We start from the raw sequence: 26,585 nt of genomic DNA on the forward strand, positions 1-26,585 counted from the left end.
TCCTACACGCACTAGGGACAATTTACAATTTTACCAAGCCAATTAACCTACAAACCTGCTCATCTTTGGAGTGTGGGAGGAAACCGGAGCACCCGGAGAAAGCCCACGCAGTAACAGGAAAAATGTACAAACTCCGTACAGACAGCACCCCTTAGTCAGGATTGAACCTGGGTCTCTGGCGCTGTAAGGCAGCAACTCTACCACTGCCCCAGCGTGCCGCCCTACTTGGACTCTGAATGCCACACCTAGTCAGAAGATGACTTGGTGTTATGGGGCAATTTGCTCTTGTATCTTTACCGAAGTCGCAATGAGCTCCAAAGTCAACCGGAACTTCAGCAAGAAGGTTTGGTGGGTTCTTGCCAATGGAGAACATTGCCAGCAATCACATTCATCACTTTGCTGATTAAAGCTTGGCTATTGGGTGGTAATTAGGTGAAGTGACTCTTTGCAGCTTTTTGTGACTAGGATATATCTGGGCAATCTTCCAGTAGTTCCATAGTTGCCAGTGTTGTTATTGTACTGCAAAAGCTTGATTTAATGCATGTCTAATTCTAGAAAAACAGTCTTTTGTGACCACCCAGCTGAGCCTCAGTGTCCATGGGTTTTGTTGAATCCAGTGCAATGAATTATTTTGTCGTTACATGTGCAATGAAACAAATGCAGTAAAGCCTCGTAATAACGGACCTCCATGCAGTGGGTTTTGGTTACCGCGGACCGAGGCTCCCATCACACCGTCCCCAAACGTCCGCCAGTTACCCACCGAGCTGGCGCCATGTGGAGGGAGCCTCTGGTTGCGGGAGGGGAGGGAGCGAGGCATCAGTTTGTCCCTTCCTACCCAAACCACCCCATCCCTGGGCACTTTCCCCTGCAACCGCACGAGATGCAACACCTGTCCCTTTACCTCCCCCCTCAACTCCATCCAAGGACCCAAACAGTCTTTCCAGGTGAGACAAAGGTTCACCTGCACCTCCTACAACCTCATCTATTGCATCCGCTGCTCCAGATGTCAACTTATTTACATCGGCGAAACCAAGCGCAGGCTCGGCGATCGCTTCGCTCAACACCTGCGCTCGGTCCGCGTTGGCCAAACTGATCTCCCGGTGGCCAAGCACTTCAACTCCCCCTCCCATTCCCAGTCTGACCTTTCTGTCATAGGCCTCCTCCAGTGCCATAGTGAGGCCCACCAGAAATTGGAGGAACAGCACCTCATATTTCGCCTGGACAGCTTGCAGCCCAATGGTATGAACATCGACTTCTCCAACTTTAGATAGTTCCTCTGTCCCTCCCTTCCCCTCCCTCTTCCCAGATCTCCCTCTATCTTCCTGTCTCCACCTATATCCTTCCTTTGTCCTGCCCCCCTGACATCGGTCTGAAGAAGGGTCTCGACCCGAAACGTCACCCATTCCTTCTCTCCTGAGATGCTGCCTGACTTGCTGAGTTACTCCAGCATTTTGTGAATAAATACCTTCGATTTGTACGAGCATCTGCAGTTATTTTCTTATACTATCAGTTCTGGGCCCATCGCCGGTGCACTGCCTGTGGGACCTGGGGCTTTGCAGCTCCCATGAATTCCCACTTGTAACCCCTCCCCAATTGCCACGTTTCTTCCCTCCCGGCACTTCTGTTAAACTTTACCCTCTTCGCTCAGTTATTGTGGACAATCGGCAATAATGGACACCATCCCCCCTCACCCCCCCCCCCCCCCCTGAGGTCGGCCATCACAAGGGTTTGCTGTAAAGTGAAAGATGGTCTCTCTGTTAGCCGAGAGGTCTCAACGCTTCTGGCTGGAGAAGGCTGCAACCCCTTCATCCTCATCTGAGACACAAAGTTCCGGAGTAGCTCAGCGGGTCAGGCAGCATCTCCGGAGAAGAGGAATAGGTGACGTTTCGGGTCGAGACCCTTCTTCAGACTGAAGAAACGCCTGGACCCAAAACGTCACCTATCCCTTTTCTCCAGAGATGCTGCCTGACCCGCTGAGCTACTCCGGCATGTTGTGTTTATATTTGATGTGAACCAGCATCTGCAGTTCCTTCCTACAAATGTCATCCTTTTCACTTACATTCAGAGGCTGGGTTCCACCACAGATCTGGATATCCATTGACCCACTTCCTCCCTTTGGTTTTTAATTGACAACCAATAATTACAATTGGATGCGGGGGGACTTTGATCTGACCCATAGATGGTGACATTAGTCTACGGCACTCTGCTTCACCTGTTGTGTGTGCTTGGAAGCCTCGTTATATTTATATAGTCCTCTTGTAGCTTCCTTATATTTAGTTTTAGTTAAGTTTATTAGATTAGTTTCTTATTGTCACGAGTACCGAGGTGCACCTCCAGATTCAGGGACAGTTTCTTCCCAGCTGTTATCAGGCATCGTATCACCAACTAGAGAGCGGTCCTGGGCTGCTATCGACCTCATTGGAGGCTCTTAAACTATCTTTGATCAGACTTTACTGGACTTTAGGTTGCAGTAGACGTTGTTATTCAAGTTATTCCCTTTATCCAGTATCTGTACACTGAGGATGGCTTGATTGTTCGATTGAATCATCCCACCTCAACCAGAGAGCAGTGCTGAACTACTATCTACCTCTTTGATGACCCTCGGACTATTCTTGATCGGACTTTGCTGGCTTTACCTTGCACAAGCCATATTCCCTTATCATGTACAGTATCTAAACACCGTAAATGGCTTGATTGTAATCATGTGTGGTCTTTCTGCTGACTGGTTAGCTCGCAACAAAAGCTTTTCACTGTACCTCGGTACACGTGACAATAACCTAAACTAGCTTTGCCGGGATGAATAGACCGGCCGTTTCTTTGTCCACTCCAGGTGCGATGCCTAGTTTGATGCCAAGAGGTATTTAGTTTCGTTTATCATTGTCACTTATTATGGTCAGTGCCGTAGGTGGCTGCTATTTGTATACCTTGGATGTACAAGCGAAGAGTTTCAGTGTGCCTTGACACATGTGATAATGAAGTATTCCCGTCCATTCCACGTGCAGCAAGGTACAGGGAAAAGCGATTTTGTTGCGAGCTTTAGTTTAGAGATAGAGATACAGCGCGGAAACAGGCCCTTCAGCCCACCGAGTCCGCGCCGACCAGCGATCCCCGCACATTAACACTATCCTACACCCACTAGGGACAATTTTTACATTTACCAAGCCAATTAACCTACAAACCAGTGTAACTCTTTGGAGTGTGGGAGGAAACCGAAGATCTCGGAGAAAACTCACGCAGGTCAGGGGGAGAACGGGGTTGGACACGTTAGAGGCAGGAAACATGTTCCCAATGTTGGGGGAGTCCAGAACCAGGGGCCACAGTTTAAGAATAAGAGGTAGGTCATTTAGAACTGAGATGAGGAAAAACGTTTTCAGTCAGAGAGTTGTGAATCTGTGGAATTCTCTGCCTCAGAAGGCAGTGGAGGCCAATTCCCTGAATGCATTCAAGAGAGAGCTGGATAGAGCTCTTAAGGATAGCGGAGTCAGGGGGTATGGGGAGAAGGCAGGAACGGGGTACTGATTGAGAATGATCAGCCATGATCACATTGAATGGCGGTGCTGGCTCGAAGGGCCGAATGGCCTCCTCCTGCACCTATTGTCTATTGTCTATTGTACAAACTCCGTACAGACAGCGCCCGTAGTCGGGATCGAACCCGGGTCTCCGGCGCTGCATTCGCTGTAAGGCAGCAACTCTACCCACTGCGCCACCGTGGCCGCCCATATTATACAGCTGTGTACAGTTGTAAATACAGTTGTGTTTTCATGCTTGTTTCGTAGGATAAACTTTCTTACCTTATCATCGTGAATCCCAGAGAGCTCCTCGAAGGTTTTCTCTCCGACCATGACAGCGGCCAGGTTCGCTGTGTAGCTGGACAGGACCAGGAGGCAGAATATCGCCCAGAGGTTCATTAGAAAACGGCCCGTCCAGCATTTGGGTATCTTGCTGGAAACGGTGCGCCCAAAGAGGATGGCGTAACAGAGGTTGAGCGCCGACGAGTACGAGAACACTTTTATTCTGTTTCTTCCGTTGGGGGTCATTCCGTATGGGCTCTTCCACTCGTAAAGAGTGAGGAAGAGGGCGGTGATGTGGAGGGCCACAAAAATGCCCACCCACATGGACCAGTGGAGGGGCCACATGAAGGCTCCGATGGGGGCGGCCGTATCCCTGGAACGCACCAGGATCCCCAGGCTGGTGGAGTAGAAGGGGCTGGTGAAGTCGATCACCCTGCTGCGCGCGGAGTTGATGCTGAAGGAGGTGACGGCCATGTGGGCGGCCCCGCTCAGCAGGTCGCCCACCAGCCCCGTCCACCGGCCGTTCTTCCAGGCGCCGTACTTGCCGTCGCCCACGATGTACAGGTCAAAGTCAAAGCCCAGGTCGTCGGAGAGCTGCTCCAGGAGGTCCATGCAGTAGCCGTAGCAGCACTTCTTGTACTCGGTCAGCACCGATCCGTTCTCGTTGTTCAACTCCTCGAACAGCTGCGCCAGCACAGCGGGGTCATTGGTGTGAGGATCCAAACACAAGTGGCCGGCTGGACAATTGCCGTCCTGGTCCACCTCCCTGGTGAAGATAAAGGGCAGTTCCACCAAAGTAACTACACGCAGCTTGAAGCCGGAGGAGCCACCGACTTTGTGCATCTCGCGTTGAATTCTGTTGGGCCAAATCCCCTGTTCGATCTCTATCTTCCGTCGGTTCCACTTGCCGACTCTGACCCAGGTGGGTTTCCCTAGCGGGTCCTGTCGTAGGTTCCAGATGTGGTAGCGGTGGCTGCTGTCAATGTGTGAGGTCTCCTGAACGTGGACGAAGCCCGTCACTCCTTCAAACGATGCGTTCGCCAAGAACCTGGGGAGGGGATGGGGAAGACACGGTGAAATACTTGCATTTACCGGGTGCCTGCAATGCAATAAAACACTTCAGCAGTGCCGCCATATTGAACACTGCCACCATTTTCGCCATGTGGCTTTTCTCCATTGTCAACTCCAGAAGGTTTCCACGCCAAAGACACTGAACATAATTAGAATACTGGATGAATTAGGACTGAATCTTCAAATTCGGTTCAAAAAACAGCTCCTCTTAACGATTTCTAATGTAATGACAATTAATAAGAAGTAAAGAAATTAGAAAAGACCTAATTATAGTAAGTAATGTACTTTAGTTTGCATGTGGTAATTTACAAGATGGTTTGCAAATAACCATAATTTCAAATGGTAAATCAAAGAAAATTACTGAGTTGATTATTTACTTATTAAGGTAATGATTTTCAATTTTAATATATTCTGGACTTAATTGCAATAAACTGGATCATTAATAAATTTTTTTTAAAAGCTACTGGAACAAGGAGAGCAGTCATAGTGTCATTGAACGTGGAAACAGGCCCTTCGGCCCAGCTTGCCCGTGCGGGCTATCAGATCCCATCTACACTAGACCCACCTGCCTGCGTTTGGCCCATGTCCATATTAACTTGTCCTATCCATGTACCAGTCCAAATGTTTCTTAAACGTTGTGATAGTACCTGTCTTAGCTACCTCCTCTGGCTGCTCATTTCATACAGCTACCACCATTTGTGTCAAAAAAAATGGCCCCACACGGGATCCTATTAAATCTTTCCCCCCTTCACCTTAAACCGATGTCCTCTGACCCTCGATTCCCAGACTCTGGATATGAGACATGAAAGAGGTGCAGCCTTGAAACAACGATCATTAACAATCATCAGTCTGAAGAAGGGTCTCGACCCAAAACGTCGCCCATTCCTTCTCTCCCGAGATGCTGCCTGACCTGCTGAGTTACTCCAGCATTTTGTGAATAAATACCCTTCGATTTGTACCAGCATCTGTAGTTATTTTCTTATATTAACAATCAATATAACATTTTGCGCCTCTGGACCTTGAAGAAGGGTTTCGATCCGAAACGTCACCCACTCCTTCTCTCCAGAGAAGCTGCCTGTCCCGCTGAGTTACTCCAGCATTTTTGGGTGCTAAATCTTTGGTTTAAACCAGCATCTGCAGTTCTTTCCTTCACATTCAAGAGAGAGTTAGATATAGCTCTGAGGGCTAACGGAATCAAGGGATTGTGGGGGAAAAAAGCAGGAACAGGGTACTGATTCTGGATGATCAACTGTGATCATATTGAATGGCGATGCTGGCTCGATGGGCCGAATGGCCTACTCCTGCACCTACTATCTATGTTTTGATGTTTCTATAACATCGAGCGTGTTTGTTACATGCCCCAACAGCTTACAGATTTCTGACCTGAATTTTCCTCCAAGGATTTTCATTAACTCGGTCGATCAAAAGTCAATTACTGCCTTGAAAGTTCTATTACCTCCAGTTCCACTCTCTCCCTGGGTTGCCGAATTCAAAGAACTCAGATTCTCAGCTACCATCTCCCACTGGCACGGGGCATCTACGACTCCTATGGGAAGATTGCCCACTTCAGCCGGAGACCAAGCCACCCACGGTCTCCAACTAGGGTTGCCAACTTCCTCACTCCCAAATAAGGGACAAAGGGTGACGTCACCGCCCCGCGCCCCACATGACCTCACCCAGCCAGCGGCCACGTGCTCCCGCTCCACCAAGTTAAGATTGTGAATTGTCCCTAGTCTGTGTAGGATAGTGTTAGTGTACGGGGATCGCTGGTCGGCGCGGACTCGGTGGGCCGAAGAGCCTGTTTCTGCACTGTATCTCTAAACTAAACTAAACTAAACTAAAGATACGATACAATACAACTTTATATATCCCGGTGGGGAATTGGTCTGCCAACAGTCAAAAGGCACAAATAGTTGACGTTTTGGGTCGAGACCCTTCTTCAAACTGAGAGTCAGAAGAAAGGGGCACTTAGGAGAAATGAATGGAAGATATGCAAAAAGCCACTGTAACCGAGGAAAGGTGGGGCGCACAATGATCCATTGTTGGCTGTGGGATAGGTGGTAACGAGTTGTACAGAGTGGAACTCAACAGTACAACAGTAAAACAAGTAGAATGACTTGGGTGGGGAAGGACAGAGAGTGCGGGGATGCAAGTTAGAAGAATCAATATTCATAGGAATCAACTGGTCTAGACATTTGTATGAACTGTTACTTCAGCATTAAGATGTCCTCATTGTCTCACGTGTTCATAGGTTATAGGGCTAAAATTAGGACATTCGGTCCTTCGAGTCCGCTTCTCCATTCAATCATGGCTGATCCCTGCCACCTAATCCCATTTTCATGCCTTCTCCCCATAACCCTTGAGACCCATTCTAATCTAGAATTTGTCTACTCTGCCTTAAAAATATCCACTGACTTGGCCTCCACAGCCCTCTGTGGCAATGTGAGTTCCACAGATTAACTACCCTCTGACTAAAGAAGTTCCTCCTCACCTCCTTTCTAAAAGAGTGCCCTTTAATTCTGAGGCTGTGACCTCTGGTCCTAGACTCTCCCACCAGTGGAAACATCCTTTCCACGTCCACTCTATCTGTGCCTTTCATTATTCTGTAAGTTTCAATGAGGTCCCCCCTCAACCTTCTAAACTCCAGTGAGTACAGGCCCAGTGCCGTCAAATGCTCATCGTGTGCTAACCCACTCATGCCTGGAATCATATTACTGTTTTAAGCTTTCAAGAGAGAGCTAGATAGAGCTCTTAATGATAGCGGAGTCAGGGGGTATGGGGAGAAGGCAGGAACGGGGTACTGATTGAGAATGATCAGCCATGATCACATTGAATGGTGGTGCTGGCTCGAAGGGCCGAATGGCCTCCTCCTGCACCTATTGTCTACTGTCTATCGTTTTAGATAGGCCTGAAAAGATTGTGATATTCCACTGTGTTGTTTAGTAAGTAGCATTGTGGACTCCCCATTGAAAGCTCCTTGTTTCATTCCAAAAATAACGGATATTGACAGAAGCCCTGAATTGAATTCGTACAAGCTGCTGGCAACTCTGATATCATCGCCAGCTCATAAAGGCATCCGAAACAGGAGCAGAAAACTCTGACAGAACTCAGCTATTCTAGATTATTGGTGGATAAAGAAACCAGTTAATGTTTCAGTCAAGGCCCTTTCCCAGCACTTGGGTCTCCAACCCAAAATGTTCACTCATGTATTTTTGTTTCTACAGTTGCTGCTTGATTGGCTGAGATTAGTTTAGTTTAGTTTAATTTAGAGATACAACTTGGAGACAGGCCCTTCGGCCCACCGAGTCTGCGCCGACCAGCGATCCCCGCACACCAACACTATCCTACACAGACATGGGACAATTTGCAAACTTTACCGAAGCCAATTAACCTACAAACCTGCACGTCTTTGGAGCGTGGGAGGAAAACGGAGCACCCAGAGAAAAACCCACGAGGGTCACATGGAGAACGTACCAACTCCACCCGTGGTCAGGATTAAACCCGGGTCTCTGGCGCTGTGAGGCAGTAACTCTACCGCTGCGCCACCGTGCCACTGGAATGTGATACGAAACCAGTAAAAGTGTAAGAACTATGCTATCGGATCGTAAAAGTCAGTTCCTATACAGCCCAAACCCAAACAGTGGGAAAGATAGAATTCGATTGAACGATAATTTTTACCTTGAAAGATGTTGACCTGAAGACATCGTGCCTTCCTTCTGCTTGTCGTAACAGTTCACCATGCTTTGTATGAGCGTTGTGTCGGGTTGGATGAACACTGCCGTTGAGATGGCTCGAACTATCAGCTCGACTGCATCCCTCACGTAGCTTCCCAGGACCGGCTTGTTCACCTCGCCGTAGGCGAGTAAGCCCAGCGGCAGGTCCGCAGTCTGCAGGTCCTCGATGTTGAGCGGGTGGCCAATGACCCAGTGAAAGTCCGGGCTGGTCAAGCCCAAGCGAGCCGCCGTCTTGAAGACAAAGTCCGAGCATTTGGCATCGCTGCTGAACATCAAGACAGAGGTGGACGAGTCCTTCAGGTCAGTCAATTTCTCGTGTAAAAACTGAAAGATGCCCGCGTCATCCATGCCCGTGAGGTTGAGCAGAGCCCGCAGCTCGAAGTTCGAGTTGTTGCTTAGGTAGGTGAGCAAACTGGAGATATCCCAACTGTGGCACAAAATCACGCTGACATCATACCAGGCATTGGTCTTCAGGACACTGATGAGGAGTTCCATGAGGGAGGCCATTGAGCTCTCCATGCTCATCTGCAGGTGCAACGGGTTCTGGAGAGTAAAGTGGTTTCAGAATGAGTCAGGGAACATATGGAACACATCGAGCATCTATATACTAAAACTCTTGTTTGTTTGTACCTGAACTACAGCCAAAACGGTACACGATAGCGCGGCAATTTTAAGCCCCACCTTACTCACCGTCGTTTTATTCACAAAATGCTGGAGTAACTCAGCAGGTCAGGCAGCATCTCGGGAGAGAAGGAATGGGTGACGTTTCGGGTCGAGACCCTTCTTCAGACTTATACTACTTGTTACTCACCGTCGTCCCTTTGGTGCTAATGGAAGAAGTTTCATTGAAATCGGTGTTATATATTTTAAAGTTATTCACATTTTAAAGTCTCAATCTATCCCCTAGGGAGGGGGGGGGTGGAGAGTGGGGGGGGGAGGGAGGATAAGGGGGGTTGAGGGGGATGGAGTGGGGGGGAGGGGAAGGGGGAGGGAGTGGGGAGGGGAATGGGGGGAGGAGGGAGGGGGGGAGGGAGAATAAGGGGGGGTTGAGGGGATGGAGTGGGGGGAGGGGGAGGGGGGAGAGGGGAGGGGGAGGGGGAGGGGGGGAGAGGGTGCTGCACCAATGCAGGAGAGGTTTGGGCCCAACGGGTCCACTTGGTCTAGTTTTTTAATAAAGCATTTGAGCTTCTCTTGCAAGGCTTTCAATATAAATGACTGTCACATTTTAATTTTATAGTCCAAATTGATGCATTTGCAATCGATGTATTCAAGAGAGAGTTAGATATAGCTTTTAGGGCTAACGGAATCGAGGGATATGGGGAGAAAGCAGGAACGGGGTACTGATTTTGGATGATCAAAATCTCAACGTTCTGGGCATCAGATTTAATGCTAGGGAGGCAAATGCAAATTATATAATTCAGGAAACAACAGTCACCAATCCCACAGGTTGCAGACAATGTTGGAAATAATATATTCTGTAAAACCTTCCCTAAGGCCGGCACAATGGTGCAGCGGGTAGAGCTGCTGCATTACAGCACCAGACCCAGGTTCAATCCTGCCCTCGGGTGCTGTCTGTGTGGAGTTTGTACGTTCTCCCCGTGACTGCATGGGTTTTGTCCGGGTACTCTAGTTTCCTTCCACATCCCAAAGATTTCTAGGTTATGGAGGGCGTGCAGCGTAGGTTCACTAGGTTAATTCCCGGAATGGCGGGACTGTCGTATGTTGAAAGGCTGGAGCGATTGGGCTTGTATACACTGGAATTTAGAAGGATGAGGGGGGATCTTATTGAAACATATAAGATAATTAGGGGATTGGACACATTAGAGGCAGGAAACATGTTCCCAATGTTGGGGGAGTCCAGAACAAGGGGCCACAGTTTAAGAATAAAGGGTAGGCCATTTAGAACGGAGATGAGGAAGAACTTTTTCAGTCAGAGAGTGGTGAAGGTGTGGAATTCTCTGCCTCAGAAGGCAGTGGAGGCCAGTTCATTGGATGCTTTCAAGAGAGAGCTGGATAGAGCTCTTAAGAATAGCGGAGTGAGGGGGTATGGGGAGAAGGCATGAACGGGGTACTGATTGAGAGTGATCAGCCATGATCGTATTGAATGGCGGTGCTGGCTCGAAGGGCGGAATGGCCTACTCCTGCACCTATTGTCTATTGTCTATTGTTAATTGGCTCCTGTAAATTGCCCCTAGTGTGCAGGGAGTGGATGCGTAACCTGGATAACATGAAACTGGTGTGGTAGGCGCGGGCTGAAGGGTCTGTTTCCATGCTGCATCTCCAAATGCTAAGCAAATACATTCCACGGATGACTACAATACCAATGGTTTAACAAGCAACTGCAGATGCTGGAATCTTGAGCAAAACACAATGTGCTGGAGTAGCCCGGAAGATCCTGCAGCATCTCAGGAGGGATGGATAGACAACTTTTCAGGTTAGGAAGAGCCGCCTGCCCACATCCTCCAGCACTTTGTGTTTACGGTGCCAATGGTGAGTGGTGGGGCTCATTTGAGGTGGGTAAGAAAAAATAGATCATTTCTTTTCAACTGCATCCAGTATGATTTGGTGCCATCTAGAGAAGATAGGGGGAGATGGAAAGGAAAGAACCATTGCTCAAATAGAAGTCCAACAACTTGGCTTTAGTTTAGGGATACAGCGCAGAAACAGGCCCTTCGGCCCACCGAGTCTGCACCGACCAGCGATCCCCGCACATTGACACAACCCAACACACACCAGGGACAATTTTATATTTATACATTTATACCAAGCCAATTAAATTACAAACCTGTGCATATTTGGAGTGTGGGTGGAAACCGAAGATCTTGGAGAAAACACACACGGGACACGGGGAGAACGTACAAACTCCATGCAAACAAACACTCGTAGCAGGATCGAACCCGGGTGTCTTGTGGTGTAAAGCAGTAGTTCTACCACAGCTTTGTGTTTATTAAAATTCCATGTGTAGGCGAATAATAGTCTGAGGCTATTTGGATCCCCCTTCCATTATTGATACCATAATTAACCAGGTTTGCAAGTTAGAGTCAATCATTAGATGGATATTGATCTGGCCCAGCTGTGCTCAGCACAGATTTATTAGATGCCAGCTGTACAGTGTTTTATAATAACAAATGATTCTTGCTCTGAAGGAGTTTGAACAAGAATCTTATCAAAGCACTAATTCTGGTCGATACTGAGGGACATGGTTTATGGTTTGTTTCGAAATGTGTAATCAGGGCATGAAACCTTGAGCACAAGTTAGAGAATTAACTTTAGACTTTAGAAATACAGTGTGGAAACAGGCCCACTGAGTCCGTGCCAAGCAGCGGTCACCCCGTACACTCGTGCTGTTCCATACACCAGGGGCCCATACATTATTTTACCAAAGCCAATTCATCTACAAACCTGTACAGCTTTGGAGTGTGGGAGGAAACCGGAGCACCCGGAGGAAACCCACGGAGGTCGCAGGGAGAACGTACAAACTCCACACCCGTGGTCAGGATCGAACCCTGGTCTCTGGCGCTAGAGAGTTCAGGCCCTTGAGGCCATTCAAATACTGTCCATACCTTGCAACGATCCTCATCATCGGCTTTCTCCCTTCATCTCCTGAAAATGGTGAATTCTTTAGGCAAGAATTTTGGGAAGAAGAGGAGCATGGGCTGACATAAATCCTGGAAGGATTTATAACCCTCTCTGAAACGTTTACCCTCTATCCTCACCAACAGGAGCCGCCAGGGGCACCTGCCAAACCTGGGCAGGAAGAACGAAAAGATCAACGTTTGTGCTACTGTACTTTAGAGATGCAGCATGGAAACGGGCCCTTCGGCCCACCGAGTCCATGCTGGCCAGCGATCAACCCGTACACTAGGAGAAGAAAATATATATAAATGAGGACCTCATGGTCCCTGTGATGTCCATGGTCTCACAACCTATCTCAGTTGTACGAATTCTGCCCACTCTGTTGACAGCATCCATGGGTCCCTCTGCCCAGTAAGACAAATATCCAGCACAACACAGCCACGTACAACATTTGATGATGACCAACAACACTCAACTAACAGCCGTGGCTGGTTCTTGAAGGTACTGAAGATGTACTTCACTGCTAATCCCCAATGAAAATGAAAAATCCATAGCAACAACATACACACATATTAAAGTATATTATCGATTAACCTCATGCAATATTAAATTATACAAATAACTAATTTATAAAACAGGTATATATATATATATATATATATATATATATATATATATATATAGTGTAAGAAACAGGTATATATATATAGTGTAAGAAAATAACTGCAGATGCTGGTACAAATCGAAGGTATTTATTCACAAAATGCTGGAGTAACTCAGCAGGTCAGGCAGCATCTCAGGAGAGAAGGAATGGGTGAAGTTTCGGGTCGAGACCCTCTCTTCCCCTCCCCTCCCCCTTCCCAGATATATATATATGACCCGAAACGTCACCCATTCCTTCTCTCCCGAGATGCTGCCTGACCTGCTGAGTTACTCCAGCATTTTGTGAATATATATAGTCAACAAAAGTTTACTTAAACACAAAACCTATTTCTTTCCTTGCATCAATACAATATGAGGCCCAGCAATTCCATAGTGCATACCCCCCTGACTAAAAATAAACCAATTGTTGACTTCCACAATATTCCAAAGCTCACACCCATAACTAAAGTGTTACTTAAACAATATATAGGTATATCACCCTCCCTCCAACTTAATACAGACCAATACATCGTTTACTACTTCAGTAATTCCATTGCAGTGGTACAGCGATAGAGTTGCTGCCTTACAACGCCAGGGACCCGGGTTCGATCCTGACTACGGGCACTGTCTGTACAGAGTTTGTACTTTCTCCCTGTGACCGTGTGGGTTCTCTCTGATACCGTTGTTTTCCTCCCACACTCCAAAGACATACAGGTTTGTAGGTTAATTGGCTTGGTATAAATGTAATTTATTTTTAGCATAGGATGGTGTTAATGTGCGGGGATCGCAGAACAGTGTGGACGCCGAAGGGCTTGTTTCCGCGCTGTATCTCGAAACTAAAACTAAACTAAACCTTGCACACACGTGCACCCATTCCACTCTCCAGAGCCCTTTCCACACACTGGAACCCCACGTCCTGTGCTCCCTTTAAAGCAGCCTCGCTCACTGGAAGCTTCATTATAATGTTATAACATATCCTCCACAAAACGTGAATTCCCCATCTACATCTTCATCTACACCTCACTCTGCCTGGGCAAGGCCACCAGCATAATCAAGGTCTAGTCTCAACCCGGTCACTCCCTCTTTTCCCCTCTCCCATCACGCAAGAGGTACAGAAGTGTGACAATAGACAATAGGTGCAGGAGTAGGCCATTCGGCCCTTAGAGGCCAGCACCACCATTCAATGTGATCATGGCTGATCATTCACAATCAGTACCCCGTTCCTGCCTTCTCCCCATACCCCCTGACTCCGCTATCCTTAAGAGCTCTATCTAGCTCTCTCTTGAATGCATTCAGAGAATTGGCCTCCACTGCCTTCTGAGGCAGAGAATTCCACAGATTCACAACTCTCTGACTGAAAAAGTTTTTCCTCATCTCCATTCTAAATGGCCTACCCCTTATTCTTAAACTGTGGCCCCTTGTTCTGGACTCCCCCAACATTGGGAACATGTTTCCTGCCTCTAACGTGTCCAACCCCTTAATAATCTTATACGTTTCAATAAGAAAACGCACACCTCCAGATTTAAGGACAGCTTCTTCCCAGCTGTTATCAGGCAACTGAACCGTCCTTTAACCATCTAAGGAGCAGTCCTGACTTCCCATCTACCTCATTGATGACCCTCAGACTATCTTTCATCGGACTTTATCTTGCTCTGAACATTATTCCCTTTATCCTGTACCTGTCCTCCGTTGTCAGAGTGAGGCTAAAGGCAAATTGGAGGAACAGCATCTCATATTTCACTTGGCCAGCTGACAACCCAGCTGTATGAGCATTGATTTCCCCAACTTCAAGGTACCCTTGCACTCCCTCTCTCCATCCCTCCCCCACCCAGGTCACACCAGCTTTCATTCTCACCTAGCCACAGCTAACAATTCACTGGACCACAGTTTCACTGTGCCTCAGTACATGCGACAATAAACTACGTCCAACAGTCAGGAAGATCTGGCGGTCTGGAAGCACGACATTGCCTTCCCGCATACTCCGTTTCACTTTGGAACTCAGCTTGATCTGCCGCGGACTCTGGACATTTCCTTTCATCTGGCTGCTCATCTGGGAAGATCAGAAGTCTTTGCCCCCGTCCGTCCCTCTCTGACGGCCTCCAGTGCTAACAACTCACCCATCGCGGCTTACAGCCTCCCCTCTGTGCACTGACCGGCCGTCATTACATCGGACCTGAGGCAGCCAACATGATGCTTGTAATCCTGGGACTCTATTATTTCCACAAAGACCAAACGACCGTGAGCTCTCATAGTTCCCAGTGACAAATCCATCTGTCACATCCCATCGTTCACACCCGTCTAGAAGACCCTGTTCCCCTTTCCCTTGCTGTTCTGAGCCCCCCTCAGCAGCATTAACCCCTTCCCATCTCGGTGGGAGCCTCACGAGACGACCCCCTGGTCAGTGGTCGATGAGGGTGTGGGGGAGCCACCATGAGGGGGAGAGCGGGGAAGAACAACGGAGGACCCGGTGTGGGGGGGGGGGGGGGGGGGGGACCGCGGGGAAGGAGGGGGAGGGGAGGGGGGGGGGAACAAAGGAGGAGCCGGCGGAGGTGCTTTGTCACTCTGTCAGTACTCTTTGTGTGGCGACTATTTGCATACATTGGGAGTGCAAGCAAAGAATTTCACCGCGACATGTCACATGTGACAATAAAATATTCAATTCAATTCCACCTCCTCATCTGTAGGCTCGTCGCTACAATGATCTTTGGCGTGACAACGATAGGGCTTCACATCAAACGTCAAATATCAAGTTCTCAAGAGAAAATATCACCAGCAATTTGTCCTGGACCAGCCATTTCGAAGCAATGGCCAAGAAAGCACCCCGATACCTCCACTTCTCTAGAATGCTTCGGAGGTTCGGCAAGTCTCAAACGAGTCTCACGATATTACCCCAACAAGTCCCACGATATTCTACAGATGCGCTGTAGAAAGTATTTTGTGGGATGCATCACAGCACAGTTTAGGAACAGCTCCATCCAAGACCGCAAGAAATTGCAGAGTTGTGGACGCAGTCCAGACCAACTCACAATTGACTCCATTCCATTGACTCCATCTACACGTCACATTGCGTGGGCAAGGCCACCAGCATAATCAAGGACCAGTCACTCCCTCTTCTCCCCTCTCCCATCAGGAAAAAGGTACAGAAATGTGAGAACGCACACCTCCAGATTCGGGGACAGTTCCTTCCCGGCTGTTATCAGGCGACTGAACCGTCGTATCACCAAGCAGGGAGTGATCCTGACCTCCCATATACCTCATTGGTGACCCTCGGATCATCTTTAATTGGACTCTACTGGACTTTATCTTGCACTCAACGTTATTCCCCTTACCCTGGACGGCTTGATTGTAATCATGTATATCTTTCCGCTGACTGAATAGCCTGCCACAAAAAAGCTTTTCACTGTACACCATTGCGACAATAATAAACTGAATTAAACTAAACATCCTCTATTGATGGGGAAACTCAGCTAACTGTACAGGTTGACACAACAATGTGTCATCAGTCAAACCACATTAAGCATAACATTCTTGAGTTACGTGTGTATATAACATTCTTAAGTATGTAGGACCCAGGGTCCTACTGGCATCTGTAAACAGTGGTCTGCAATCTTAGGAAACTTCTTCCCACTGAGAGCAAGAAAGCAGCAACTACTAATAAATCAAACAGATGGAAGGACTTGGAATTTCACAATGCAATAACTGCAGATGTTGGTTTTCCAAATATGCTGCCTGACCCTCTGGGTTACTCCAGCATTTTGTCGTCCTGCTGGGTTTCACTTTTTGTATCACTCGTTATCACCTTTCCCACAGCCAACAATGGACCATTGTGGTCTCCACCTTTCATAGAGACATATAGTGATACAGCATGGAAACATGTCCCATCCACACAAGTCCCACCTGCCTGTGTTTGGTCCATATCCCTCCAAACCTGTCCTATCCATGTACCTGTCTAACTGTTTCTTAAATGATGGAATAGTCTCCGCCTCAACTACCTCCTCTGGCAGTTTGTTCCATACACCCACCACCCTTTGTGTGAAAAAGCTACCCCTCAGATTCCTATTAAATCTTTTGCCCTTCAACTTAAACCTATGTCCTCTGGTCCTCAATTCACTTACCGTGGGTAAGAGACTCTGTCCATCTACATGATCTGTTCCTCTCATGATTTTATAAACCTCTATAAGATCACCCCCTCATCCTCCTGCGCTCCAGGGAATAGAGTCCCAAAATCCAACACATCTAACAACTCTGTATTAAATTTCATCAACCATTCCGCAGGCCACCTGGCCAATCGATCAAGACCCTGCTGCAATTTTTCACAACCATCTTTCACTACTTTCCTTGATCATCGTTGCTGGCTTTGATTTGCTCTTTAGCATGTCTCTCATTCATTCGTTGTGTGTACCCTTTCATATCTCTCGTTTCCCTCTCCCCTGACTCTCGGTCTGAAGAAGGTTCTCGACCCGAAACGTCACCTATTCCTTTTCTCCAGAGATGCTGCCTGACCCGCTAAGTTACTCCAGCTTTTTGTGTCTATCTTCGGTGTAAACCAGCGTCTCCAGTTCCTTCCTACACATCCTAAATCTCTATGACCTTAGCGGAAAACTGTCAATTTGCCTGACGAACCTGCAGGACACCAACGAGTTGGACATTTCCACCGAAAACCATGACAAATGCTGAGAGTAATCTGACTTGGCAGCGCCACACTAATAGTCTGCCATCACGACTAATGAAATGCCTGATGGCAGGTTCGTGGCTGACTGAACAGTCAAGACGAGACGGGAGAAAATCAGGGTTGAGGTATAGAGCAGGAAAGAAATAGAATCATCTGCTCCAAGAGAAATCCCCAGAGTAAGTGTTTCCTGATATCATTGTCATGGCTTGTGGAGATTAAGCCACAGGCACGTTTTCAAAAGATATTTGCTTTCTTAAATGGGAGTCATGTCCCATAATGTAACAAAGTGCATCTTTTTCTATCAAACATCACGAGTTGCAAGGATTGCAAGAGCGAGCCCATTGTTCAAATTTAAGGTCGTAAGTTCATAAGCGATAGGAGCAGTTTTAGGCCATTCGGCCCATCGAATCTACTCCGCCATTCAATCATGGCTGATCTATCCCTCCCTCCTATCCCCATTCTCTTGCCTTCTCCCCATAACCTTACACCCGTATGAATCAAGACTCTATCTATCTCTGCCTTAGAAATGTCCATTGACTTGGCCTCCACGGCCTTCTGTGGCAGAATTCCATGGATTCACCACCCTCTGACCAAAAACAATTCCTCCTCATCTCCTTCTTAAAGGAACTTCCTTTAATTCCGAGGTTGTGACCTCTGGTCCTAGACTCTCCCACTAGTGGAAACATCCTCTCCACATCCACTCTATCTAGGCCTTTCACTATTCGATAAGTTTCAATGAGATCCCCCCCCTCATCCTTCTAAACTCCAGCGAGTACAGGCCCAGTGCCGTCAAACGCTATTTGTGAGCAAGAAACAAACTGTGGAGAAGGTCAAAAGAAACTGCAGATGCTGGAAATTCCAAAGAAAATAAAATTCTGGGACCACTCGTCAGATCAGGCAGGGACCCTGGAGAGAGAAACAGAACGATTGCGTTGAGTGTTTCCAGTATTTTCTGTTTTTATTTGAGGCCAGCAGTGTATCTCCTTAACAGGGAAGATGGAGGTTGTTACGATAATGTGGTTTAGGAGGTTTTTAAATGGGCACATGTATCTGCAAGGAATGGTGGGATATGGATAGTGTGCAGGCAGAGGAGATTAGTTTAGCCTGGTATCATGTTCAGCCTGGTATTATGGGCCAAAGGGCCTGCTCCTGTACTTAGTTTAGTTTAGTTTAGTTACAGCATGGAAACGGGCCATTCGGCCCACCGAGTCCATGACCATTGCCGATCACCCGTTCACACTAGTTCTATGTTATCCCACTTTCCCATCCACTCCCGGCACACAATTTACAGGGACAAACGAACCTGCAAACCCCTGATGTCTTTGGGTTGTGGGGGGAGAAACCGGAGCACCCGGAGGAAACCCACGCGGTCACATGAAGAACATGCAAACCCCACACACAGACAGCACCCGAGATCAGGATCGAACCTGGGTCTCTGGCGCTGTGAGGCAGCAGGTCTACCAGCTTAGCCACTGTGCCACACTGTCCTCTACTGTACTGCTCTCTGCTATTTAACAGAAATAAATATTCAGTAGTATACATGAGGGGAAGGGTGGGTTGGAGTAAGTGAATTTGGTCTTAAATGGAGCACAGAGAGCAAGAGGAGATCGAAAGCTGTAGTCTCTGTTAATGACAAGTGAGAAGATACAATATAATTTATTTAAGTTCCGTAACATAGAGTGAAGTGTCAGGAGGGCTCAGAGTGTAAAGAGAAGCAGACACATTAACTGAGCCGGCAAGAAGAAGTGTGACATAGGATGTCTCATGTAGAAAAAACAGAAATTGAGAGAGAATAATAATCCTGCGTGAAAATGCACACTGCGATTTTCTATCACCTTATGGCCATTGTAAGTGAATTTCTCAGATCCCAATGCATAAATGAGTAAAATAATTCACATTAAATATGAATTAAGCTACATTAAATATGAATTAAGGAGCAGAAGCTATTGAAATTCTCAGCTGTTGCTTGATGGATGTCAAACTCATTCTACAGGTTGCAAACTGAAACTATACCGTAACAATGTGCTGGTTCAATTAAAGTTGTACGTCGAAGTGGAGTTCAGACAATCATCCAAGGACGTACATCCAAGGACGTACACGCCACTGGAAATAAATGGGTCTACTGTGGATAGAGTGAGCAGTTTTAAATACCTGGGAGTCCACATCAAAGAGGATCTGACATGGACAACGCACATTGCCGCACTGGTGGGTAAGGCAAAGCAGCGCCTTTACCACCTCAGACAGCTGAGGAAATTCAGAGTGTCTCTGAGGATCCTTCAATGCTTCTACTCTGGGGCTGTAGAGAGCATCCTGTCCGGCAACATTACAGTCTGGTTTGGGAACAGCTCTGCCCAGGACAGGAAGGCCCTGCAGAGAGTAGTGCATTCGGCAGAACACACCATGGGAGCTACACTCGCCCCCCTGCAGGACCTATACATCAGGAGGTGTAGATCGAGAGCAAGCAAGATTATGAGGGACCCCTGCCACCCCAGCAACGGACTGTTCCAGATGCTACGGTCAGGCAAACGCCTCCGCTGTCAAAACGGAGAGGATGAGACGGAGTTTCTTCCCACAGGCCATCAGGACTGTTAACTTTTATAACTCCAGGGACTACATTTTGTCTTATAGACAATAGACAATAGGTGCAGGAGTAGGCCATTCAGCCCTTCGAGCCAGCACCGCCATTCAATGCGATCATGGCTGATCACTATCAATCAGTACCCCGTTCCTGCCTTCTCCCCATACCCCCTCACTCCGCTATCCTTAAGAGCTCTATCCAGCTCTCTCTTGAAAGCATCCAACGAACTGGCCTCCACTGCCTTCTGAGGCAGAGAATTCCACACCTTCACCACCCTCTGACTGAAAAAGTTCTTCCTCATCTCCGTTCTAAATGGCCTACCCCTTATTCTCAAACTGTGGCCCCTTGTTCTGGACTCCCCCAACATTGGGAACATGTTATCTGCCTCTAATGTGTCCAATCCCCTAATTATCTTATATGTTTCAATAAGATTCCCCCTCATCCTTCTAAATTCCAGTGTATACAAGCCCAATCGCTCCAGCCTTTCAACATACGACAGTCCCGCCATTCCGGGAATTAATCTAGTGAACCTACGCTGCACGCCCTCCATAGCAAGAATATCCTTCCTCAAATTTGGAGACCAAAACTGCACACAGTACTCCAGGTGCGGTCTCACCAGGGCCCGGTACAACTGTAGAAGGACCTCTTTGCTCCTATACTCAACTCCTCTTGTTACGAAGGCCAACATTCCATTGGCTTTCTTCACTGCCTGCTGAACCTGCATGCTTCCTTTCATTGACTGATGCACTAGGACACCCAGATCTCGTTGAACTCCCCCTCCTCCTAACTTGACACCATTCAGGTAATAATCTGCCTTTCTATTCTTACTTCCAAAGTGAATAACCTCACACTTATCTACAAGTCTTCTCTGTATTAACTTTAATTTATATGCTGTAACTGTAATTCTTTTTTTTTGCACAATCCGCAGGCATTGCCACTTTCATTTCACTGCACATCGTGTATGTGTATGTGACAAATAAACTTGACTTGACTTGACATTAGTACTTACAGCATAAACAGGTCCACAGAGCTGATCCCAAATACCCTCTCTTCCCCTCCCCCTTCCCAGTTCTCCCTCTATCTTCCTGTCTCCACCTATATCCTTCCTTTGTCCCGTCCCCCTGACATCAGTCTGAAGAAGGGTCTCGACCCGACACGTCACCCATTCCTTCTCTCCTGAGATGCTGCCTGACCCGCTGAGTTACTCCAGCATTTTGTGAATAAATACCAAACTGGAATATGATCTAAAACCCTTCAATATTACACTCGAGAAAACGCCTGAACTTCCTGTTCTGTCCACACTAGTCCCACCTGCCTGTGTCTGGCCCATATCCCTCTAAACCTGTCCTATCCATGTACCTGTCTAAATGTTTCTTAAACATTGCGATAGCACCTGCCTCAACTACCTCCTCTTCCAGCTCGTTCCATACACCCACCACCTTGTGTAAAAAAGTTGCCCGTCGGGTTCCTATTAAATCTTTCCCCCCTCACCTTAAACTTCTGTCCTCTGGTTCTTGATTGCCCTCCTCTGGGTAAAAGACTATGCATTTACCTGATCGATTCCTCTCATGATCTTACACACCTTGCTTCCTCGATGACTGTCCAATCTTCATAAGGTCAGAAATGAGGATCGCAGTGACACTCAGTTTCATTTCAACTCCACAGATAACCCAACAGTCTGTGCCCCATGCTGCAAGTGATCACCATCAGGTAACATTATACCGCAAACAGCAGTGGTGACCATTTTCAACACGAGAAAAGGAGAGTCTAAGCACATGCTTAGCACTTGATGGTCCAGTCATGGTCCTTGATGGTCAAAATCCTGGTACACCTACATATATCACAGTGGGAGCATTTCTATTGCACCAAGGACAGTGGTCTAAGGAGCAACTATCTTCCAGTGGAAGCAGAGAATGACCAATCAGCAGAAGATAGACACAAAATGCTGAGGTAACTCAGCGGGACAGGCAGCATCTCTGGAGAGAAGGCCTGGATAGAGGGGATGTGGGGAGGATGTTTCCACTAGTGGGTCTAGGACCGGGGTCATAGCCTCAGAATTAAAGGACGTTCCTTTTGGAAGGAGATGAAGAGGAATTCCTATAGTCAAAGGGTGGTGAATCTATGGAATTCATCGCCACAGTAGGCTGTGGAGGCCAAGTCAATGGATAATTTTAAGGCAGAGATAGATAGATCCTTGATTAGCACAGGTGTCAGGGGTTATGGGAAGAAGGCAGGAGAATAGGGTTGAGAGGGAAAGATAGATCAACCATGATTCAATGGCAGAGTAGACTCGATGGGCCGAATGGCCTAACTGTGCTCCTATCACTTATGACCTGATGAACTTATGAATGGGTCTCGGGTTTCGAGTCTTGGGTATCAACCCGCTGAGTTACTCCAGCATTTTGTGTCTATCTCTGGTGTAAACAGAATCTGCAGTTCCTTCTTGCACATGACCAATAAACACCTCCCTTGCCATGATGCCCACATCTCAGCAATAAATTATAAATTAAGGAAATGTAGTAATTGTACAAAATGGAGTATTATGAAATAATTTGTAGTGGATCTCAAGAGTAACTATTTACAAAAAAATCAGGCCTATTCTTTTTATCCAGTGATGCTGCCTGATCCGCTGAGTTACTCCAGCACCTTGTGTCTACCTTTGGTCAGAAATCAGTCAGGCATGAGCTTGTCATGAATTGTGCGTTTGCAACAGAGCCGATATTTCCACTGTGGCACAGAATGCACAACAGCACGGTGGCGCAGCGGTAGAGTTGCTGCCTTACAGCGATTGCAGCACCAGAGACCCGGGTTCGATCCCGACTACATGTGCTGTCTGCACGGAGTTTGTACGTTCTCCCCGTGACTGCGTGGGTTTTCTCCGAGATCTCCGGTTTCCTCCCACACTCCAAAGACGTACAGGTTTGTAGGTTAATTGGCATGGTGTAAATGTGTGTAAAAAAAAATTGTCCCTGGTATGTGTAGGATAATGTTAATGTCTGGGGATCGCAGGTCGGCACGGACTCGGTGGGCCGAAGAGCCTGTTTCCGCACTGTGTCTCTAAACTAAACTAAACTAAACAACACCACAGCCAATTAAAGTTTGTGAAGGCAATCATGCATGGTTCAAGATTAAAATTAATATTGAGAGAATCTGCGATGCCTTCAACTAGGAGGAGAGAGGAGAACCTTGCTAGAGGCCTGACTCAAAAGTAAAGAGGTGTGGGGAGAATATAATTTCCTCCTGCATAATTGAAAGCAAGCCAAAGGCTGGGAATATTATTGACTGCTTGGTAGTCATTAGACACTTCTGGAATGTGTTGTCAAGTAAGCTTTCTTCCAGAACTGATCATTATAAAGTCAAGACATGTTTTGTCGAGTAATTGTCAGTGGAGTCTGACCTGGCCACAATAGCCAATCTGTCCATGATAGCCGAGTCAGCGGAAATATCTCAATATCTCAAATATCTCAATATCTCAAAATATCTAAACTGACTGCACAACATGAAGCTATTTCATCCAACACAATACTTCAGTTTAGTTTAGTTTATTGTCATATCTACCGAGTTACAGTGGAAAGCTTTTGTTCACGCTATCCAGTCAGCAGAAAGACAATACATGATTACAATCGAGCCATTTACAGCGTATGATAAGGGAATAACTTTCATTGTAAGGTAGACACAAAATGCTGGAGTAACTCAACGGGACAAGCAGCATCTCTGGAGAGAAGGAATGGGTGACGTTTCGGGTCGAGACCCTTGTTAGTGCAAAGTACATTCAGAACACTTTTTAGATTAAACAATAAGCTACATTTGCAGACTGTACAAAACTGAACCCCTCATCTTTGTTTCACTTTTCTTTCTTGCTGCCACGTGGCTTCCACTTCTGCTCTTTGCCTCCTCTTCCAGACACCCATTCTACATATTTCATTCTAGCAGTTGTTTCCAATTCCGGATAGTTTGCGCCAGAAACGTGGTAACACTTGTGCACTGCATGGGTGAGGTGTGCTGTATGATTTCACCGGATTGTACACAAAAAGAAAGCATTTCACTGTACCTAGGTACATGTGGGAAGAAAGTATCATAGAATGATTGAAAATCAGAGCTGCCTTGCCCCAAGTTCTGCCTTGCCCCAAGATCAGCCTTGCCCCAAGATCAGCCTTGCCCCAAGATCTGCCTTGCCCCCAAGATCTGCCTTGCCCCCAAGATCAGCCATGGATAGGAAAGGTTGAGAGAGATAAGGGTCAAATGTCAGCAAATGGGACTAGCGTAGATGGACACCTAGGTTGGTTACTACTTTTTACCTCTTTGCTGACCCTCGGACTATCCTTGATGGGACCTTGCTGGCTTTACCTTGCACTAAACGTTATTTCCTTATCATGTATCTATACACTGTAAATGGCTCGATTGTAAACATGTATTGTCTTTCTAACAGAAATAAATATTTAGAAGTATACATGATGGGAAGGATGGGTTAGAGTAAGCGAATTTGGTCTTAAATCAGGGGTTCCCAACCTTTTTCGTCCTGTTTAACTCTTTGCAACTTTTCGAAAGTAAATTTACCCCCAACCCTGTTTTGTTCAGTAATTTGAGTTTACACTTCTACCAAATACCTGGAACAGTGATTGTTCGACATACCCTACAAAGAGGCAGGCATAGCTAGGGCCCATGTGAGTGCCCATACCTACACCTTGGATTTGGAGGAAGTGGGAGGAGTCGAAGGAGAAGTCGTTGAGGGTAAGGACCAGCTCTGCCAGGCGGAGGAGGAGTGTATTGCTGATGGAAATTGGCTGGTTCTGCGGTTGAGGAAGAAACAGAGGGCTTTAAGACCCTCCTGGTGGGGGATGGAGGTGTAGAGTGACTGGACATCCGTAGTAAAGATGAGGGAGTGGGGGGGCCTGGAATTCGGAAGTCATTGAGGAGATGAAAAGCATGTGAGGTGTCTTGGACACAGGTGGGGAGGGATTGGACCAGGATGGAGTTGAGGTGTGTGGAAATTGATTCGGTGGGACATGAACAAGCAGAAACAATGGGTCTGCCAGGACAGTTCTGTTTGTGGCTTTTGGGGGAGAAGATAAAATCGGGCCGTGCTGGGCTGGGGAACGATAAGGTTGGAGGCTTCGGAGGCCAGGGAGCTGGAAGTGATGAAATCAGAAATGGTGTATGGGATTAAGGCCTGGTGCTCGTCTGTGGGGCCATGATCCAAGGATAAGTGGGAGGTGGTGTCTGAGAGTTGTCGCCTGGCCTCAGCCCGCCGAGAGGTCAGTGCGCCCGACTATCACGGCACCTCCCTTGTCGGCGGGTCTGATTATCCAGTCGGGGTTGCTGCAGAGTGAGCGGAGGGGCTGTACGTTCAGGGGGGGGGCGGAGGTTAGAGTGAGTAATAGATAATAGATAGAGTGAGTAATAGATAATAGATAGTAGACAATAGGTGCAGGAGTAGGCCATTCGGCCCTTCGAGCCAGCACCGCCATTCAAAGAGACAGCAGAAGCAGAAGCAGCTTCATAACTTCTGTTGCCTCAAATGCAAGAAGATGGAGGAGAAGGCAGGAGAATGGGATTGAGAGGGTTAAGATCAGCCAAGATTGAATGGCGGAGTAGACTTGATGGGCCGAATGGCGTAATTCTGCTCCTAGAATCTATGAACATGAACAGATCAGTTAAGCTTCCACACATCTGTTGGAATACTCTGTGACATTATAACTAAAAAGTGGTCTTACTGGACTGTGAAATGGGAAGCTTAGAGAAAAATCTCACCCAATAATATAATTTCAGGCATCAAAAGGTAATTAGAAATTGGTATCGTTCGAGCAGAGAAAATTTGATCAATGGAAATAAATTTAGAAGGATTCATTTATCTTGTACATTTTAACAATCTACCATTGAAAACCTGCTGTAGCAACGTGAAGGACAAAAGTCTCAACAAAGGACTTCAATGTTCTGGCTCCAGACATCACATAAACCAGTCAGCTGCCTCAAAAGCAGCAACTGCGACACTCAATTAGTTTAGAGATTAGTTTAGAGATACAGTGTGGAAACAGGCCCTTTCGGCCTACCGGGTCCGCACCAACCAGCGATCCCCGTACATTAACACTATCCTATACCCACTGGGGACAATTTTAACATTTACCAAGCCAATTGAACTACACACCCGTACGTCTTTGCAGTGTGGGAGGAAACCAAAGATCTCGGAGAAAACCCACGCAGGTCACGGGGAGAACGTACAAACTCCGTACAGACAGCACCCATAGCCGGGATCGAACCCGGGTCTCCGGCGCTGCATTCGCTGTAAGGCAGCAACTCTACCGCTGCGCCACCGTGCCACCCTGCTATGTACTAAAATTTGTTTTAGTACATGCAAGAAGTGATGGATGGGAAGATGGTTGCTGGTCCAAGCACCCACACTGTCCCACACCTTGGGATGTCTCGTCTGAATTGACCTTGGTTGGGAAATAATAGCCACTGGAGTGCCCTAGAGTCTGAACTAGAAAGCACAATGTGGTGAAACGCATTGAATTGATTGAAAG

General features: G+C 47.2%; 1 protein-coding gene across 2 annotated transcripts in view; it reads right to left on the minus strand.

Annotated features, from left to right (window-relative positions):
• The window catches only part of grin3bb (glutamate receptor, ionotropic, N-methyl-D-aspartate 3Bb), a 71,578-nt gene that overhangs the window by 28,201 nt on the left and 16,792 nt on the right, over positions 1-26,585 (minus strand). For both annotated transcript variants that reach the window (XM_078423524.1, XM_078423525.1), the window contains 2 exons: positions 8,541-9,139; positions 3,792-4,839 (listed from right to left, as the gene is read on the minus strand). In XM_078423524.1, the coding sequence (XP_078279650.1) occupies positions 3,792-4,839; positions 8,541-9,139 (1,647 nt within the window). The remainder of the gene's footprint in view (positions 1-3,791; positions 4,840-8,540; positions 9,140-26,585) is intronic.

The sequence above is a fragment of the Rhinoraja longicauda genome, chromosome 28, assembly GCF_053455715.1.
Source record: "Rhinoraja longicauda isolate Sanriku21f chromosome 28, sRhiLon1.1, whole genome shotgun sequence".
NCBI classification, from domain to species: domain Eukaryota; kingdom Metazoa; phylum Chordata; class Chondrichthyes; order Rajiformes; family Arhynchobatidae; genus Rhinoraja; species Rhinoraja longicauda.